Consider the following 20,638-nt stretch of genomic DNA (forward strand, 5'->3'; position numbering starts at 1 on the left):
AGCGCTACAGACCTTTACTCCTTGGGGAATTCTGCACGAAAAGTTTACAAGTTCTGTGCAAAAAGTGTTTAACATTCTGTGAACATTTTCAAACTTTGTTTAGATAAAACAATATAATTACTAACTTTTAGTATCAGTTAATTTATAGTGTAATACAGTAAAGAATTATTACTCAAAATTGCAGAATTTGAAATTTTTTGTGCAGATATTTCCCATTACAAGGCCTGGCCCTTCCAGATTGCTCTCCCCTCTCCCAGGCTCAGTGACCCTCTCCAGTTGTCTTCCCCTTTTGGCTTGAACCTCTTCCCCATGCTTGCTCTCTCTGCCCCCTCTGATCAATCCCTGAGTTCACTTGCTACCTCCCCACCAGGCTCAACAACCCTCCCTTAATCTGTCTCCCTCCCTGCCCCAGGAGGCTTGAATCCCTAACTAGCTCACTCTCTTTCCTCCCTCCCAAGTTCTACCTTACCACCCTAGCAAGACCCTCTGTCTCTCTGTTTGCCCCTGCACCCATTAGTAAGACATCCAGTTTCTCTCAGTCTGCCCCACCCCAAGCTTGACTCCTGAGAGGGGGCAGAGAAAGAGCTCCCCCCTCCATCCAGTAAGACAACCCTATCTTTCTGTCTGCCAGCCTCTCTTTAACAAAACCCCTACCTTCCCCCAAATCTTGCTTTCAACCTTGTTCGTTTAGGCTCCACTGGACCCCCACTGCTCCCTCCTCTGTTTGGAGCATGCAGGCCAAGGCAGGTGTTGCATGGGCCAAACCGACTCTCCCAACTCTTTCAGTCTGCATAGGCCAGTCCGCTGCTGCTAATCCTCTCTCATTTCCAGCTGACTCTGGTGCTATTCTTTCCTCCATTCTTGGCCCATGCCCGCCTCCACTGATACTGCTCCTTTCTGGTCCCCAAGCCTAATTCTGTAGGGAAAATGCAGAATTCTGCATAGAAGGGGAATTCTGAGCAACTGGGCAACACAGAATTTCTCCAGGAGTAACAAAACAACAGAGTATTTTGTTTACATAAGTTTTAATGGCCTTTGTCTAGTCTAGGGGTGAGCACTTCCGTTCCTCCAGAGCCACAAACCTTTCAGGTTTTCAGGACACCCCTAATGAATATGCATGAAATAGATTTGCATAAATTGAGGCAGTGTGCATGCAGATTTCTCATAAACATATTCATTAGGGACATCATGAAAATCCAACCAGTTTGCGGCCCTCAAGGACCAGAGTTGTCCACCCCTGATCTAGATTATAGTTTGCATGTCCTGGCTAATTGTCACTTCAAAGTTATATTACCATTTTTGTAAGAACAAATACTCCTGCCAAAATCTCAACTGCTTTTATAGTTTAAAAAAAAACAAACCCCCCCAAAAAAAACGCTTTTGCAGGAACCAGAGTCTTGATTCTTCCAACTACTGTGCTTATGGATAACATCTGCCATCTGATTTCCCATTTAACTGGACACAGCCTTCATGAGTAGACTCTTCAGGAGTGTTAATCCTGGAAACTCACCTGCCTTGTCATTTGCCAGACAGAGTCAACAAACTGCAGGAAAACGGGGGATCTGTCTGCATCTGCATGGTTCCTATCTCCATGACCAATTCTCTGAGACAGCAAAGAAAATTTAACCATGTTTAAGATTCTTAATATAAACTTTTATTTATTTAGACATTTTATATACCATCGTTCCATGTATAGATCACAATGGTTTACAAAAGTAACATTCATAGCTATAAATTAACAATAAGGAAGGGTACCAGAGGTAGTGTTCATAAACAGTCTACCAAATGTAATGTTCCATTATATTTGACTAAAGATCTGGGACAGGCAAGGAATACAGACAATGAGATAAAATAATATAAAAGATTTCGCTTTTTCATGGGTACGTTGTATTGATTCTTAGATTCTCTCCCTCGTTAAATCTATTCCTCATGATTCAATTAGTGTCTCTTGTCCTTCTTGTTATTGTAGGTCTCACCAACGTAACATCTGAAGTAGAAAGTCCCATAGCTTTGGACCGTTATGGAAAAGGCGCGATCTCTTACTTGCGTCAGATGTGTGCTCCGTATTGTAGGAACAGTCAATAGTCCTTTATTTTGAGATCTCAGTGTTTGCTGAGGTGTGTATGGTTGTAATGTCACGCCTATCATACCGGTGTTACTGGAATGGATGATTTCGAATTTTTAGCATTAACACTTTAAAAAAAATTCAGGCTTGGACTGGTAGCCAATGTAGTGAAATCAGCGAGGGTGTAATGTGATCAAATTTCCTAGTTCCTAACAAGCGTCTTGCTGTAATGGGTTTAAGAGACAAGCAGATAGACTGAGTAATAAGGAGTTACAGTAGTCTATGTTTGAGAAAATTAGAGTTTGCAAAACAGTACGGAAATCCTCAAACGTTAATAAAGGTTTCAATTGATGTAATATATGCAACTTGGCGTAATCTGTGTTAACTTACTGATGTGCTTTTTCATAGTAAGGTTCTCATCTAGCTGGATACCCAGATCTTGCACTTGATATGAAGGAATAATTTGGAAATTACCCAGGTCTAGAGCCGCTGGTTTAACTATTGAAGAGTTTCTACTTAACCAAATGATTCCAGTCTTTTTAGGGTTTAATGTTAGTTTAAGTTGCGATAGTTCCTGTTGTATTGCTTTCATATAGGTTGAAAGTGTTGATACTGTATTTTCAACTATTTTGGAGAATGGGATGTAAAACCGTGTCATCAGCATACAAGAAGAAGGTAATTCCTAATTCTGCCAGTAATTTACGCAATGGGAGCATGTAGATATTGAATAATGTTGCTGAGAGGACACCTGTATCAATTTAGAAAGTATCAGATATGTTATTGCCCAATTTGATTTGAAATGTTTTATTAGATAGAAAGGAGGAGAACCAATCAAGAACACAACCATCAATTCCAATGTTACTCAACTGATGGCACAGCAGGGTATGATCCACAGGGTCAAAGGTGGCTGTTAAATTCGATTAACACTGGAAAATAAGATTCATCAGCATCAAACCCTTGTAAAACAGTGTCCATTATAGTGAGAGAAGTAATCTCAGTTGACCGATGTTTCCTAAATCTGAATAGATTTGGGAAGAGAATATCTTGGCCTTCCAAATGATTTTCTAGTTGGGATAACACTTCTTTTTCAAGTACTTTTGAGAGAAAAGGCAGTTTGGATATTGGACGATAGCTGTCCTAATCGTCGATTCTACCATTTTTATTTTTTTAGAATCAGCTTTATCACAGCTTGTTTTAACCCATGCGGAACAATTACTTCTACGAGAGAATGATTTAAGGATGTGATTGTCAGAGTGATAACACAGTGTATTTGTTTCAAGGAACTGGCTGGGATTGGGTTGTGTGGGTGAATAGCAGGATTTATTTTAGCAATGATTTGATTGATTTCAAGATTAGTTATTCTGTAAAACATTGACCACTTAACCAGGCTATGTGAATCTTCAGGTGCTTTTGTGGGAGAACAGATAGGAAATTGAGTTTTTAGCCTCATGATTTTGTCTACGAAGAATGTTGTATATTCATTGCCAGCAGCCTTTGAGAAGTTGTAGTTTCTCAAGATGGAAGAGGACATATCCTTAATTAAATGTTTAACAACATTAAAAAGAAATTTAGAATAATATATTACCACGTGAATCTTTTTAGCAAAACAATCTTTTTTTGCTTTATTGGTTAGTGTGCAGTATTTTGTTAGGAGAGATTTATATTTTCCTAGGGATTCTGGAGATGGGCATTTCCGCCATTGTTTCTCTAATTTTCTGAGGTTGTTTAGTGTGTCTTAAAATCATCATTGTACCAGGGCTTCTTATTTTTAGAGGTATTTCTTTCTTTGTTAATAGTTTTTCTGGACAAGACAGATTTTTAGTTGTCATTGACAATCTGATCCCAGGAATCAAATGCCGAGGAGGAATTGGTTTGTTTTATTTCAAAGAGCTTATTTTCTATCAATTCCCCTAGTACCTAGGTGTCTTATCTTTTTCCTAAAGGTAAAACTATAATTATTGCCTATAATTTTAAGAGTTGAGTTGAGAAAGGTTATATCCGCCTTTATTAGTTGGTGATCAGACCAAGGCAATATAGTGTGAGAAGTATTCATTAGACCAGTGGTTCTCAACCTTTTTTCTGTCGGGACACACCTGACAGGTGGTTCTCACATGCGTGACACACTGAACATGTGACCATCACCAGGCTAAATGTAAACAAACACTCTGCATTCCACAGGAACCCCCTCGATCCCCAACAGTGGGTGCACAGCAGAACTAAGACATTCCCCGTTCAATTTACCATACAAAAAATGATATTTCTGGTGACATCTCAATAACAGCAACATAAACACTCTCTCCTACCAGGTGCAATAGCCCTCCTTATGAACGAGCAGTAATTTACCACCAATGCATGTTCTATTGAGAAAACACAACAAATAATATTGCTACAAATGCCCACATGCTACTTCACCTCGGTCACACACATAGAATCAACCTTCACCAAGTACAGAAAGACCACAAATTACAAATATGGAAACAGAAACTGGAATGGAAACCCAAAAACGCCACTCTGCATTCTGTGCAAAACAAAAATATAGCACCTATCAGACTTCCAGGATCTGCAATAATGTACACAAACTAATGTGCACAAAGTTACACCTGCATTATGGAACTCAAACAGTAACAACCCTACCTATGAAAAGGCAGCACTGCAAAAATTACACCAGGCCCTAAACACCAATACACCTCCTATTAGGGAAACAGAACAAGCCAAGCTGCTATAGATCCTACCAAGAAACCACAAGCTCGTAGAACACCCTTAGCTGGGTCACACATGCAGAACACAGACAGACCCTCACCAAATACAGAATAAAGTGACCATAAAGCTAATGTTTTTGTTTTTGCGTTGTTTTACTGCATACAGAGTTTGGCTTCTTGCTGTTTCCAGTTCAGTTTTTGTCTCCACATTTCTATTTATTTTATATTTCTCGGGAAATGTATAATCTAAAACCAGAATATAATAAATGTTTCAAAACAACTGATAAATGGAACATCCAATCATTTGGAGAATTTTTAATATTTTTGAAAATTTGTAATACCAATAAAATATTTCTAACAGCAGACACATCAGATAATACCTAATAATTAAAATGGCAGTCAATCAAGAAAGATAAACTTAAAAATCCACCTTTACTTACCCTCTCCAGTAAATCTCCTACTTCTTTCCCTTGCAGGCCAACAGCACATACCAGAAGCAGCAAGGGCTGCTGAAGCTCTGTGCTCATCCTCTTCTTCCTTAGGGCTCATGACTAGTCTATCTCACACCCACCAGTCACATGCCTGACCAATCTCCCTTTCTCTCACACACACACACCAGTCACGTCCCTGACCAATCTCTCTCACATCCACACACACCCACCAGTCACCTGCCTGACCAATCTCCCTTTCTCTCACACACACACACACCAGTCACGTCCCTGACCAATCTCTCTCACATCCACACACACCCACCAGTCACCTGCCTGACCAATCTCCCTTTCTCTCTCACACACACACACACCCCAGTCATGTCCCTGACCAATCTCTCTCTCACACACACCAGTCACCTGCCTGACCATTCTCTCACATACACACACACACCAGACACGTCCCTGACCAATCTCTCTCACACACACACACCAGTCACGTCCCTGACCAATCTCTCTCACATCCACACACACCCACCAGTCACCTGCCTGACCAATCTCCCTTTCTCTCTCACACACACACACACCCCAGTCATGTCCCTGACCAATCTCTCTCTCACACACACCAGTCACCTGCCTGACCATTCTCTCACATACACACACACACCAGGCACGTCCCTGACCAATCTCTCTCACACACACACACCAGTCACGTCCCTGACCAGTCTCTCTCTCACACACACACACCAGTCACGTCCCTGACCAGTCTCTCTCACACACACACAGTCACGTCCCTGACCAATCTCTCTCTCACACACACACACACCAGTCACGTCCCTGACCAATCTCCCTCTCACACACACATACCAGTCATGTCCCTGACCAATCTCTCTCTCACACACACACACCAGTCACCTGCCTGACCATTCTCTCTCACACACACACACACCAGTCATGTCCCTGACCAGTCTATCTCTCACACACACGTCACATCCCTGACCAGTCTCTCTCACACACACACACACACCAGTCACGTCCCTGACCAGTCTCTCTCTCACACACACACCAGTCACGTCCCTGACCAATCTCTCTCACACACACACACACACCAGTCACGTCCCTGACCAATCTCTCTCACACACACACACACACACCAGTCACGTCCCTGACCAATCTCTTTCTCTCTCTCACACACAGTCACGTCCCTGACCAATATCTCTCTCACACATACACACACACACACACCAGTCACGTCCCTGACCAATCTCTCTCTCACACACACACAAGTCACGTCCCTGACCAATCTCTTTCTCTCTCACACACACACCAGTCACGTCCCTGACCAGTCTCTTTCTCTCTCTCTCACACACACACACACCAGTCACGTCCCTGACCAGTCTCTTTCTCTCTCTCTCACACACACACACCAGTCACGTCCCTGACCAATCTCTTTCTCTCTCTCACACACACACACACACACACCAGTCACGTCCCTGACCAATCTCTCTCTCACACACACAAGTCACGTCCCTGACCAATCTCTTTCTCTCTCACACACACCAGTCACGTCCCTGACCAGTCTCTTTCTCTCTCTCACACACACACACACCAGTCACGTCCCTGACCAGTCTCTTTCTCTCTCTCTCACACACACCAGTCACGTCCCTGACCAATCTCTTTCTCTCTCTCACACACACACACACACCAGTCACGTCCCTGACCAATCTCTTTCTCTCTCACACACACACACACACCAGTCACGTCCCTGACCAATCTCTCTCTCTCTCACAAACACACACCAGTTACGTCCCTGACCAATCTCTTTCTCTCTCACACACACGTCACGTCCCTGACCAATCTCTCTCTCACACATACACACACACACACCAGTCACGTCCCTGACCAATCTCTTTCTCACACATACACACACACAGTCACGCCCCTGACCAATCTCTCTCTCACACACACCAGTCACGTCCCTGACCAATCTCTCTCTCTCTCTCACACACACACACCAGTCACATCCGTGACCAATCTCTCTCTCTCACACACACACAGACCAGTCACGTCCTGACCAATCTCTCTCTCTCTCTCACACACACGTCACATCCCTGACAATCTCTCTCACACATACACACACACAGTCACGCCCCTGACCAATCTCTCTCTCACACACACACAATCACGCCCCTGACCAATCTCTCTCTCACACACTGCACACACAGTCACATCCCTGACCAATCTCTTTCTTTCTCTCTCACACACACACACACACACACGTCACGTCCCTGACCAATCTCTTTCTCTCTCTCTCACACACACCATTCACATCCCTGACCAATCTCTCTCTCTCACACACACACACACGTCACATCCCTGACCAATCTCTCTCACACACACCAGTCACGTCCCTGACCAATCTCTTTCTCTCTCTCTCTCACACACACACCAGTCACGTCCCTGACCAGTCTCTTTCTCTCTCTCTCACACACACACACACACACCAGTCACGTCCCTGACCAATCTCTCTCTCTCTCTCTCTCACACACACACACACACCAGTCACATCCCTGACCAGTCTCTTTCTCTCTCTCTCTCACACACACCAGTCACGTCCCTGACCAATCTCTCTCTCTCACACACACCAGTCACGTCTCTGACCAATCTCTCTCTCACACATACACACACACAGTCACGCCCCTGACCAATCTCTCTCTCACACATACACACACACACCAGTCACGTCCCTGACCAATCTCTCTCTCACACATACACACCAGTCACGTCCCTGACCAATCTCTCTCTCACACATACACACACACAGTCACATCCCTGACCAATCTCTCTCTCACACATACACCAGTCACGTACCTGACCAATCTCTCTCACACACACACACACCAGTCACGTCCCTGACCAATCTCTCTCACACACACACCAGTCACGTCCCTGACCAATCTCTCTCTCTCTCACACACACACACACACCCCAGTCACGTCCCTGACCAAATCTCTCTCACACACACACACCAGTCACGTCCCTGACCAAATCTCTCTCACACACACACCAGTCACGTCCCTGACCAAATCTCTCTCACACATACACCAGTCACGTCCCTGACCAAATCTCTGTCATACATACACCAGTCACGGCCCTGGCCAATCTCTCTCACACATACACCAGTCACGTCCTTGACCAATCTATTTCTCACACACCACTAGTGACTTTCCTGAGCAGTCTCTTGCTTTCACATATTTCTCTTAATTACACATATATTCTCTCATTCACTTACACACATGCTGACTCACACTCTGTCTCACTCACCCCACCCACAGCACACATAGCAGCTACAGCACAAGATAGCTGGTATGCTGCTATTAAAAGCAGAGTCCTGACAGGCTGCAAGCTGCAGCAGGAGCGACCTCCCCAGCCCCACAGCGCTAAGAAGGCAGCACTCAGCTGTTTGCTTGTGCTGCGATCGATCACGGCACAGTGCAATCAGCTGAGATTGTAATTTTATTCTTTTCTCCCCACCCCAGCCTTTTTTTTTTTTTTTTGCAGTTTGATTATTATAATTTTATATTTTCTTGCAGGTGTTTTGCTGGTGAGAGAATGGGAGGTTGGAGTCGGGGGGGGGGGGGGGGGGGGCCAGCGGCGCCATGCTCCTTCTGCAGCAGCAGCATGCAGGCATGGCCTTTTCTTCTTCCCTCGTGCCCAGTAGACATCACTTCCTCTGCCGGGCCACAGGGGCGGGAAAAAGAAAAGGTCATTTTCCTGTTGCCGGCTTCCAAAAAACACTGCTGCCTTTCCCCTCGGGACTTGAATGTGCTGATAGCCCGGGCAGGAACGGCAGCAGTGTTCGGCTCACTAAGGTGAAAAGGGTGGGGGAAAGCAGCAGGTGCGCGACACAGCTGCTGATGCTTCGCGACACACTAGTGTGCCGCAACACACCGGTTGAGAACTGCTGGATTAGACAATTAAGGGTATTGGCAAATATTAGGTCTAGAATATGACCAGCTTGATGAGTAGCTTTTGAAACAAATTGGGACCATCCTGAGGCTTTGTCTCTAAAAACATTTCACAGGCTAAGGTTCTCGGTGTTTTATCTACATGGAGGTTAAAGTCGCCTACAATTAAGATAGAATCGGGTGATGGAAATACCTTAACGAATAATTCAATCAGTGGAGAGCAGTCTTTTTGTAATACATCTGGGGACAAAAGACAGTCCTATGTTTAGTTGAGGAGATTTTAGATTTTAACCTGAAGGGAAGGTTAATCTCTACTTTGTAAGGTACTAGCTTAAGTTCTTTTTTTCACTAATTATTAATAAGCCACCATCTTTTCGTTTAGGTCTAGGAAAATGAAATAAATCATAATTAGGATGGGGAATTTGATTTAAGAGTACATTATCTTTGTAATTCAGCCATGTTTCAGAGATGCAAAATATAGTGGAATTGAAGTCCTCTAGCAGGTCATTAACCAGATGAATTTTTTTTTTCTTTTTTACAAAGACTGAACATTTAGTAGAAGGAGAGTGAACATTAAGCAGGAAGATATAGCGGAAGAGTTATGAATAACCATATTCTCTTCATTGGGATGAGGGTGAGGGATTGAAGGCTTTGCAGCAGAGGTAAAAGTGTTTAGCACTTTTAAGAAAATAAAAGTTTTTAAATATAAAAGTCCTGAACGCATTTAAAAACCATCACTGCCTTGGGTACAGTTAACAAAATATTAATTGTAAGTCTTGTTTTGCAACTGCAAAGCATAAAACACATAGATTAGAGATGTACATCTTTAAAAGGTTTGCCAGGCTGGTCAATGGCAGTGCTGTGGACTGCTATGCAGAGGACCTGAATTTGATTCATGGGTCCTGGGGACAGCTGGGGCTGGGGATGATGTGGAGCAAGGAGGGTGTTCTATTTATTGTGCAATATTGACATCCAGTGGCCAGATTTAAAGCCCATGATTGTATGATCCTGGAAGGAGCCCTGGTACATAGACCCCACTGATTCTCTCTCCTATTGCTGCCTGAAGATCTCTGACAGCAGACGACTTGCCCGCATGGCTCTGAGTAATTTTCCTGGTTTTCTTCCCTTCCTCCTCAATGCTCCCTGGCCAAAGACTGTCACTGTGAAGACTGGGTTAGGTGAGTTGAGAGGGAATATAAAATAGAAGAAATTCCCAGGTAGCTGCCAGATCAGAGTTCAAGTTCCAACTGAACTGAAAGACCAAATAAGCATGAGAGAACTTCCAGCCCACCCATCCCCCACCCAAAAAAAAATACTGCGGTAGAGAAAAAAAAAAAAAAAAGCCTGTGAAAAATCCAAAATCTGTTGAAGCTGCATTTGATGCAAAATCATAAGTAGAACTGTGAAAAGTCCACAGTGGATTTGAAGAAGCCTACCATAAAATTTCCTCAGATCTGCAGTTCTTTTTCAGATTCTGTCAAATAATATTTGAATTTCCTAGAAATTTGGAGGAAAAACATTTCTGTAGGAACAGGATCCTCTTAACATTTACCTTTCTTCAATTCTTAAAAAAAAAAAAAAAAAAAAAAAGAGGGAGGTTGGATTAGCACCAGTTTGAAACTTGTGAGAAGCAGCACCAGCCATCAAAGGCTTCAGTCCTGGATACTGTCCATTTATGCATCTTTCATATACTTTCATAATTCAAAAATCTTATGAAAAATATCTAAAGTGGAAAGAGATTGTTTTTCTTAAGATGATAAAATCATAAATGTATATGAAAGATGCATGAATAGTCAGTAGCCAGGACTGAAGCATAGAAGAGTGACTCAACTGCTTGCATGTTTCAAATTTGTGCTAATTCAATCTCTTTTTGTCTCTGTTACCATGTGTCCAAAAAATGCACAGGTGTTTTTTTGTCCTGGCTTAGAAATTCATGATAAGAGTAATCCTATCATCCTGACACAGAAAGTAATTTAATACCGTAAACTATTTTCAAAACTTTTCTCCCATTCTTCATCCCTTTGAATGATCTACTGCCAGGAGAAGTGGCTTTAAATAAAACAAATAAATAAATAAAAATACCTGTGATGCACCTTTACTGAAAAATACGTCTATGTGATGTATCTTATAAATGATTTGAAAACAGCAGCTTAGGCTCAAGTGAGAGAACATGGTGACTTTTTTTTAAGAGGTTCTTTTGTAGATCTAGCCTCAATGTCTAGAAGAAGGGAATGAACCAATTTTGTCTACAGTAGAGGAGCTTTTTATTTTGAGATTCTCAAAACACCATCTTTTAGAGCAATACCTAATTCTAAGTAGATCTTCATACTCGGTGCTCAGGTTGGCCATTCATGAGTTCATCCAACTACTTTTAAAAACACTCACTGTGCACAGGACAACTTCTTTCAGAAGTATATTCCAGTTTTATTATACTACATATGACTCTTTAATGTAATTATGTTATACAAATATGTCTCTTCCCGGTCGTCTTTTTACTAAGAAATTAATTCATTAATCTCTCTTCATAGGACCACTTCTCCAAGATTTTAATTATGTTAGTCGCCTCGCTATATATTTTTTCTAGTTCTTCCAAATTTAGTACTTAGACCTTCTTGCATTATCGTGTTCAGCCTCTACACCATACTGTAAATATTGCCTACCAATGGTAAGCCATGTTCAAGTATAACATACCAGTGCTCATCAAGCCTTAGTGGCTGATCTCTAGCCTTGAATGCCCCGGCCAAGTTTGTTTCCACTATAATTCCAAAGCAGTTTTGCTGGGTGGCAACAAAAAGCAAGGCTTCAATTCCATTAGTATTCTGCCTGTCCATTCTTGTGGCCAAATTGCCCCACCATGCATGTCTGCCAACATTGAATCTCATCTGTCTTCCAACTGTCCATTCCACCAGACAATCCAGATCAGTTTATAAGAGATCTGGATCCTTGAACTGCTCAGTGTCATCATCAACAAAAAATGGTTATATTGCCATTCCCTTTTCCAGACCATTTAAGCAAAAGTTAAATAGGAACAAATAAGGCTGGTTTGCTCTAGGACAGGGGTGGGCAAGTCCGGTCCTCGAGGGCTGCAAACCAGTCGGTTTTTCAGGATACCCCTAATGAATATGCATGAAATAGATTTGCATACAACTGAGGCAGTGTGTATGCAGGTCTTTCTCATGCATATTCATTAAGGATATCCTGAAAACCTGACTGGTTTGCAGCCCTCGAGGACCGGAATTGCCCACCCCTGCTCTAGGAGGTATGCTGATCATTGTTAATTCTGTGCAACCTTCAAAACCCTTGAAACAGAAATAGCTCCCGAGAAATGATCTAACCATCAGAATCCCCATCCCCCGCCAAATAAAGGGGCATTAAATGAGTTTACTTCTTTTAAATACCAGCTGAAACACTGTGCATTTTTAAAATGATTCTGCTAGTTTTCAGTAGTAAAGCAGTCGATAAGTGAAATTTAGAATGCTTTGGACATTGGACTATCAAACTAAAACAAATTATTGAATAATTGCCAACATCAGTTCATTTTTCTGCAGACTGAGGTTTCACTAATCCAACAGGTGGTTTCTTCTTTACAGGACTCCAGTTTAATGAGAGTTTCCTGATTTCCAACAACATAAAGGTGCATATCAGAAACATAAGGTCCCACTCAAACACTTACAAGCAGTGCATGTGCACAGGATGCATTTATACAAAGTGAAGAGCAGAATCTGTCAGCATGACTGTTTTCCCTTTTTTTTTTTTTTCATGTGACAAAGTCTCCTGTACACAGCTGGTACATTCTGGCCTCGAGTGGGAATCAGGCCTAGCAATTTGGACTGAGAGAGACTTTTGTCTATCCAGTCGTCATCTGAGACTGAATATTGCAGAAATCCACTGTTAATTCTGTTTATATGTTATCATTTTCTCTTACATTGTTAGCAGCTTATATTTTGAGAAAGAAACTTGAGAATTGACCTTTCACGGAAACATTGTGCAGTCTGAACAATTCAAAATACTGTGTACTCACAAGCTGAAACCTATGTCCAAAACTAAGCCATTCCTTTTCAACAAGCACTTGAAATCCTCTGATGGTCCGATAGAAGCCGTCCAGCATTAGCATGGCCAGTGAGGTGAGCTGAGAAGTGCGGTCCCAGCCGTCACTACAATGCACGACAACAGATGTCTTTCCCGACTCTACCTTGTCTGCAATCCTGAGAGCTCCAGCGAGGATCAGCTGCACAAGGAAAGAAAACAAAGCAGCACTTCTGCTATCAAAAAGATGCACGACATGTTTGTAATTGGTAAAGAGGAAACTTCCCCAATGCAGTCAGACACAATTATGCAGACACTTACATTTTGATCATGAAAACAAATTTACTTCATAGAATGAGGGTAGTTTTCAGTAGTGTGCATCTCAGCACATACACAAGCTTAAGAAGATGTGCCTACAGTTACACTTGTATTTTATAAATTGCAGAGGAAGCCACACAATTTGAAAAAAAAAAAAAAAAAGTGTATCTCCGTTGCAAAAGTATGCACAAATGTTTCAATATGCATTTTTTAAAAATGCAGGGATACACCTATTTTATAGAAGTTTGTAACTGCAACATGTACATGTAATAACCTTCAGTTTATGCATAGAGGCAGGTATTTTATAAAATGAAGCTATTATTACTGCACTGTGAAATTTCACTAATCAGACTTGTAAAACTATCAAGGCTGCTGACATGCCAAACTATGCTGAAATGATAGGGGCGGATTTTCAGAGCCCTGCTCGCGTAAATCCGCCCAAAACCGGGCGGATTTACGCGAGCAGGGCCCTGCGCGCCGGGAAGCCTATTTTACATAGGCCTACCGGCGCGCGCAGAGCCCCGGGACTCGCGTAAGTCCCGGGGTTTTCGGAGGGGGCGTGTTGGGGGGCGGGCCCGAACCGCGCGGCGTTTTCGGGGCGTGTCGGGAGCGTTCCGGGGGCGTGGCTATGGGCCTGGGCGGCCCGGGGGCGTGGCCGCGCCCTCCGGACCCGCCCCCAGGTCGCGTCCCGGCGCGCAGGAGGCCCGCTGACGCGTGGGGATTTACGCCTCCCTCTGGGAGGCGTAAATCCCCCGACAAAGGTAAGGGGGGGTTTAGACAGGGCCGGGCGGGTGGGTTAGGTAGGGGAAGGGAGGGGAAGGTGAGGGGAGGGCAAAGGAAAGTTCCCTCCGAGGACGCTCCGATTTCGGAGCGGCCTTGGAGGGAACGGGGGTAGACTGCGCGGCTCTGCGCGCGCCGGCTATACGAAATCGATAGCCTTGCGCGCGCCGATCCAGGATTTTAGCGGATACGCGCGGCTCCGCGCGTATCTACTAAAATCCAGCGTACTTTTGTTTGCGCCTGGAGCGCAAACAAAAGTAGGCTATTCGCGCTCGTTTTAAAATCCGCCCCATAGAATGTAGGACAGAAATTAAAAAGTATGTGAAAATTCAGCCTTGTTTCGTTTTTATTTTATTTAAGATTTTTATATAACGGCATTCATGATACAATCACATCATGCTGGTTTACATATAAACAGGGGTGCACAATAAACAACTAAGTAACCTGGTAGTGTAGAAGGAGGCAGTTACAAATAACAAGGAGGATAGAACTGGGAGAAGAGAAATAAAGGAGAGGATAACATTAGATAGAGTTATTTACAAGGAGAAGAGGTTGACCTGGCTGGGGGGGGCTCATAACAAGTTATTGTGTTAATGTCACCCAATTAGAAAAATGTTATGCAAACAAACTAGTTCTTTGGTGTGTAAATTGGAGAGGATAATCTATTTAGTCTATTGTGTAAACAATGCTCTCAGAGACTGCTTCTGAATTGCCTTGCACTCACCTGGATTATTCCAATATTTAATCTAAATAAATAAAGATCTTTCATAAGCTGCTGGTTTTAAGCATTTATTTTTGTAACCTACAATGCTGGCATTACCAGAGCTGGTAAGAAAATGCATTACCAGCCAAAGGAACACAGATGTGCTGTTGCCACCTATAATGTATGCATGTTATCAAGCACAGTAAAACTACTTTTAACAAAGTATTCACTGTGCTAACAGGTAACAACCAGCATATTTAATGCACTTTAGTAAATAGGTCTCACTGATACACACAACTCTTTCCAGTCCCAATCACCTACCTCCCTCAGCCCTAGCATTCTGGCAGGAAAGGAAAGGAAAAGGAAAAAAAACCAACATACTGGGTCAGACCAAGGGTCCATCAAGCCCAGCATCCTGTTTCCAACAGTGGCCAATCCAGGCCATAAGAACCTGGCAAGTACCCAAAAACTAAGTCTATTCCATGTTACCGCTGCTAGTAATAGCAGTGGCTATTTTCTAAGTCAACTTAATTAATAGCAGGTAATGGACTTCTCTTCCAAGAACGTATCCAATCCTTTTTTAAACACAGCTATACTAACTGCACTAACCACATCCTCTGGCAACAAATTCCAGAGTTTAATTGTGCGTTGAGTAAAAAAGAACTTTCTCCGATTAGTTTTAAATGTGCCCCATGCTAACTTCATGGAGTGCCCCCTAGTCTTTCTACTATCCAAAAGAGTAAATAACCGATTCACATCTACCCGTTCTAGACCTCTCATGATTTTAAACACCTCTATCATATCCCCCCCTCAGCTGTCTCTACTCCAAGCTGAAAAGTCCTAACCTCTTTAGTCTTTTCCTCATAGGGAGCTGTTCCATTCCCTTTATCATTTTGGTTGCCCTTCTCTGTACCTTCTCCATCGCAATTATATCTTTTTTGAGATGCGACGTCCAGAATTGAACACAGTATTCAAGGTGCAGTCTCACCATGGAGCGATACAGAGGCATTATGACATTTTCCGTTTTATTCACCATTCCCTTTCTAATAATTCCCAACATTTTGTTTGCTTTTTTGACTGCCGCAGCACACTGAACCGACGATTACCTTACTTTCCTAATTAAAACTACAGTTATTTCTACCAATTTAACCTTTCAAATTTGGAATCACATAAAACAGCAGGGTTCAAACCTGTAAAATTAAATCTAGAATGTTTTTCTGTAGTAAATTCTAGTTGGTTATATATTCAGTTCCCCAAAATTGCCACTGCTATGGTTCAAAATGTAAAATAAAAATAAAAACAAAAAGTTGGGATTACTGGGTCTGAAGCATCTTAAAGCTATGATGGCCACGTCTAGTCCTCAAAGGCTGCAAATCAGTCTAGTTTTCAGGATAGCCACAATGAATATGAATGAGACATATGTGCATACAAAGTGGCAGCAACTATGAAATACTCCAGCAGCAGCCAGTTTTGGTGGAGAAACAGAACATAAATTGCTTAAGCAAAGATCCAGGGTAAACAGATACTTCACTGTGATTCTCTGACAGTAAGTAAGTTCTGCAGCAGTTGTCACAACTAGTAAATGGAGGACCTTGATTACAGTAAAACACATCCTAAGGTATACCTTGATATGTTCTAGCCAATGAGTCGATTCCAAATTGGACAACCAATGTGTTTCTTGAATGTTTGGGTATACAATCTCCTTTAGTTTCCTCAGAGATTCTCTCATAACGTGAATGTTGTGGATGTCCAGGAAAACTAATTCTGCATTCTGATAAGCATCTTCACTTTCATAACCTCCTCCTTTAGCCTTGAAAAAACAGAAAAACACACACATATAGGGGTTAATTTTCATCCTGTGTAAACTCTGTGTACACACATTTTCACTTTGAAAATTACCCTGGCAAAACTAAACACACACAATTCCACCTCTTTGTTGAGCGTAGTTTTGCCGAGAAAACGTACACATGATGAGGTCCATATTCAAGAAGCCGTTTAGTGGACAAGATATCCGGCTAAAGTTAGCTGGATAACTTGTCTGGATATTCACAGGCTGATACAGTAAAGCGCGGCCGCAGTTACCCTGTTTCTAACCCGCTGTGTAGTCACAATTTCGCCGCGTAAGTCTAACCCGCGATTCACTATCTGTTTTTATCGATCCTTACCACTTCTTTAACTCGACGCGTATCCCTTTCCGCCCGCGGCATGTTTATGTATGTAAACGATCCGATTAGCTATTCCCTCCCATACAGTAAAGTGCGCCCCGACTATCGCCTTTTTAACCTGCTATCTTGCCGCGTCTTTAACCTACTAATTTACCGCCTACCCTGACCCTTGCGTTAGTGTGGTTCACTGGTTGCTTAGCATATTCAATTTAAAGCTTTAACCTTGTATTTAAGGCTCAGCATGATCCCATACATTCCATTGCACTGTCTGTATTCACAAGAATGTAATTATCTGATTCTACCACCAAAAGCCGCCCAGTCCCAAACCAACCCACAGAAAAAAAATGCTTCTCGCACTTAGCCGCCCAGTCCCAAACCAAACCAACCCAATCCAATCCCAAGCAGAGAGAGACAAAATTTCACAGTCCCAAACTTTCCCCCAGCCCCCGCTCACCTGCCCTGGCCGCGGCCACGCAAGCCCCCAGCAGCAGCAGTAGAAGTAGAAGGGCGGTGAGAGAGAGCAGCTTCAGCAGCCCCGCCAGCGAAGGCGCATATGCACACGCCATGACCTCCGACGTCCAGCCGGTCACGGCGTATGCGCATGCGCCTTTGCTGCCTTGAGCGCCACTCTCTCTCGACGCCCTTCTACTGTTGCTGCTGGGGGCTTGCGTGGCCGCGGCCAGGGCAGGTGAGCGGGGGCTGGGGGAAAGTTTGGGACTGTGAAATTTCATCTCTCTCTGCTGGGGCTTGGATTGGGTTGGTTTGGGACTGGGCGGCTAAGTGCAAGAAGCATTTTTTTTCTGTGGATTGGGTTGGTTTGGGACTGGGCGGCTAAATTTCGTCTCTCTCTGCTGGGGCTTGGATTGGGTTGGTTTGGGACTGTAGGAGAGCCATCCACTTCTTGGTACCTGTCATTTCAAACGTCATTTGAAATGTCATTTGAAATGACAGGTACCAGCACACCCAGGATACTGTATAGGCGCTGTATAGCGCCTATACAGTAAAATGGATTGCGCTTCATGGACACGGGTTGGACGCGGCTTGCATTTGCATGCCATTTAAATACAGTATCGAGCGGGAGGTGATCCGAACTGTGCGTGCGGCAAACGCGGGTGCGCCGGGCACTAACGCACCTCTTTCTACCGCCCCTTACTGTATCGGCCCGACAGTGAGTTGAAAGTCCCACTGAATATCCCTGATTAAAGATATCCTGCTAACTTTAACCGGATAACTTTAAACATAACCAAATGTTCTTTTGAATATCGACGGTTTTAAAGTTATCTGGCTACGTTTACAAGACTTAAGGAAAAAAAAATAGTTTGTGGGCCTGCTGGGCCAAACACATTCCCCTCTCCCACCCAAGGATTAAATCCTTGGCAGATCCTGCAGTCCCCTCCCCCTCACCGAAGAAAGTAAAATATGTCAGCACCAGTCCAGCCTCTGTCCTTCCTCCCCCACTCTCTGTGAAAATTTGAAAAGATTTTTAAGTACCAGGCCCCCCCACCCCAATACTTACCCTCTCATCCTCCAGGTACCTTTCATTCAATTTTGTCTTCACCCCAGATTTCGATCGAGGCCTCACACTTCTGCTGTCACTAAACAGCTATGGTGAAAGGAAATTCTTCCATTGTTGATGCTTAGCTATGGCAGAAACAGCGGGCTCAGATCACGGCAGGATGCTACTATGATCTGGGCTGAAGACAAACCAGAATGGAAGATACCTGGAGGGTAGGAATGCAAGAGCCGGGGTGCAGAAAGACATGGGGGGCCCTGGAAAGGAAAATTGATTCTTACCTATTAATTTGCATTCCTGTAGTACCACAGATCAGTCCAGACTCCTGGGTTATGCCTCCCTGCCAGCAGATGGAGACAGAGAAAGTTTTACTGACACTGCTACTTAATCATGTGTGCCACCTGCAGTTCCTCAGTATTAATCTGTACCCAAACAAAAACTTTCAAAAACTTGAAAATCTACCTCAACAATACTGTATCCAATGCTATTAAAAACAGAATGAGGGAACGACTTTCCCTCTCAATAGAATGGGCGGGTTCTGGACTGATCTGTGGTACCACAGGAACGAAATTAGCAGGTAAGAACCAATTTTCCTTTCCCTGTACATACCCAGATCAGTCCAGATTCCTGGGATGTACCAAAGCTTCCTCCTTAGGGTAGGACCTGAAGAGTCCCGCTCACAGAACACTTCCGCCAAAGGATGGGGAACCGGTACCTCCCACATCCAGACGATACTCCCTTGCAAAAGTATGCAGCGACATCCAAGTCACTGCTCTTCAAATCTCCTGTGGAGAAACTAGCTGAGCCTCCACCCACGAGGCCGTCTGAGAACGTGTAGAACGAGCACGCAAGCCTTCAGGACTGGACAACCACTAGTAATGCAAGTAGATCCAATAGCCTCCTTAAGCCACCATGCAATAGTAGTCTTAGATGCTTCCAAACCTCTATTTGAACCGCTCCACAGAACAAAGAGGTGATCCAACTTCCTGAAGTCATTAGTTACCTTGAGATACCTCAACAATGAATTACAGAGCTCTCATCAATAATATAGTAAAAGACGGATTCTTCAAATTACAAGTCTTAAAAAGACTTAGACCACTCCTCCATTTTCAGGATTTCCGATTGGTTCTACAAGCAATCATACTCACGAAAATAGATTACTGCAACTCTCTTCTAATAGGCCTCCCCGCAAACGCATTAAAACCATTACAAATGTTGCAAAACGCCTCGGCAAGGATCCTAACCAAGACAAAAAAAAGAGACCACATCTCACCCATCTTAAAAAGCCTACACTGGCTTCCCGTCAATTTCAGAATACTCTTCAAAGTGCTTTCATCAATACACAAAGCAATACACAACCTGGCCCCACTGAAGCTCAAAATCCCTCTCCAACTCCACACCTCTACTAGACCAGTGAGACAAGCCTACAGAAACAATCTCCAGATACCACCAATGAAATCAACGTTAAGCAAAAGAGCATTCTCCACAGCTGGTCCCAAACTCTGGAATATGCTCCCGCCGGAACTCAAATCAGTGCAATGCCACATTATTTTCAAAAAAAGACTTAAGACTTGGCTCTTCCACCAAGCTTTTCCATAACATCAGTCTGCTGAATTATCTCTGCCAAGGTCCCCTTTAGGTCATTTCCAATCGAATTATAAAGAGAACTATTTATAAAGAGATCTATTTAAGATCCTCAGTTATTTTCAATAACCTACAAGAGAACTACACAAGAACCAGACAAGTACAACTCTAAAAAATTCTTTTAACCCTCTATGAATACCCTAAGAACAACACAAAGAATTCTCTTAAGAATTATGCAATTCAACTTCAACTCCTTGGCAGTCCAAAACTCTGCCTACTTAGGCAATGTATATTATATCTCTTTGTTATTAACCCCATATATTTATTTCCAAGTTATTTATACCTGTTCTTTGTAAGACATTTTCTTGTCACTGTTATTGTTCAAAATG

At 43.2% G+C, this 20,638-nt stretch overlaps 1 protein-coding gene across 3 annotated transcripts in view; it reads right to left on the reverse strand.

Annotated features, from left to right (window-relative positions):
• Positions 1-20,638, reverse strand: part of MTMR2 (myotubularin related protein 2) — a 105,999-nt gene that overhangs the window by 12,571 nt on the left and 72,790 nt on the right. For all 3 annotated transcript variants that reach the window (XM_029602380.1, XM_029602378.1, XM_029602377.1), the window contains 3 exons: positions 16,612-16,797; positions 13,182-13,388; positions 1,511-1,603 (listed from right to left, as the gene is read on the reverse strand). In XM_029602380.1, the coding sequence (XP_029458240.1) occupies positions 1,511-1,603; positions 13,182-13,388; positions 16,612-16,797 (486 nt within the window). The remainder of the gene's footprint in view (positions 1-1,510; positions 1,604-13,181; positions 13,389-16,611; positions 16,798-20,638) is intronic.

Source organism: Rhinatrema bivittatum, chromosome 5 (assembly GCF_901001135.1).
Source record: "Rhinatrema bivittatum chromosome 5, aRhiBiv1.1, whole genome shotgun sequence".
NCBI lineage: Eukaryota > Metazoa > Chordata > Amphibia > Gymnophiona > Rhinatrematidae > Rhinatrema > Rhinatrema bivittatum.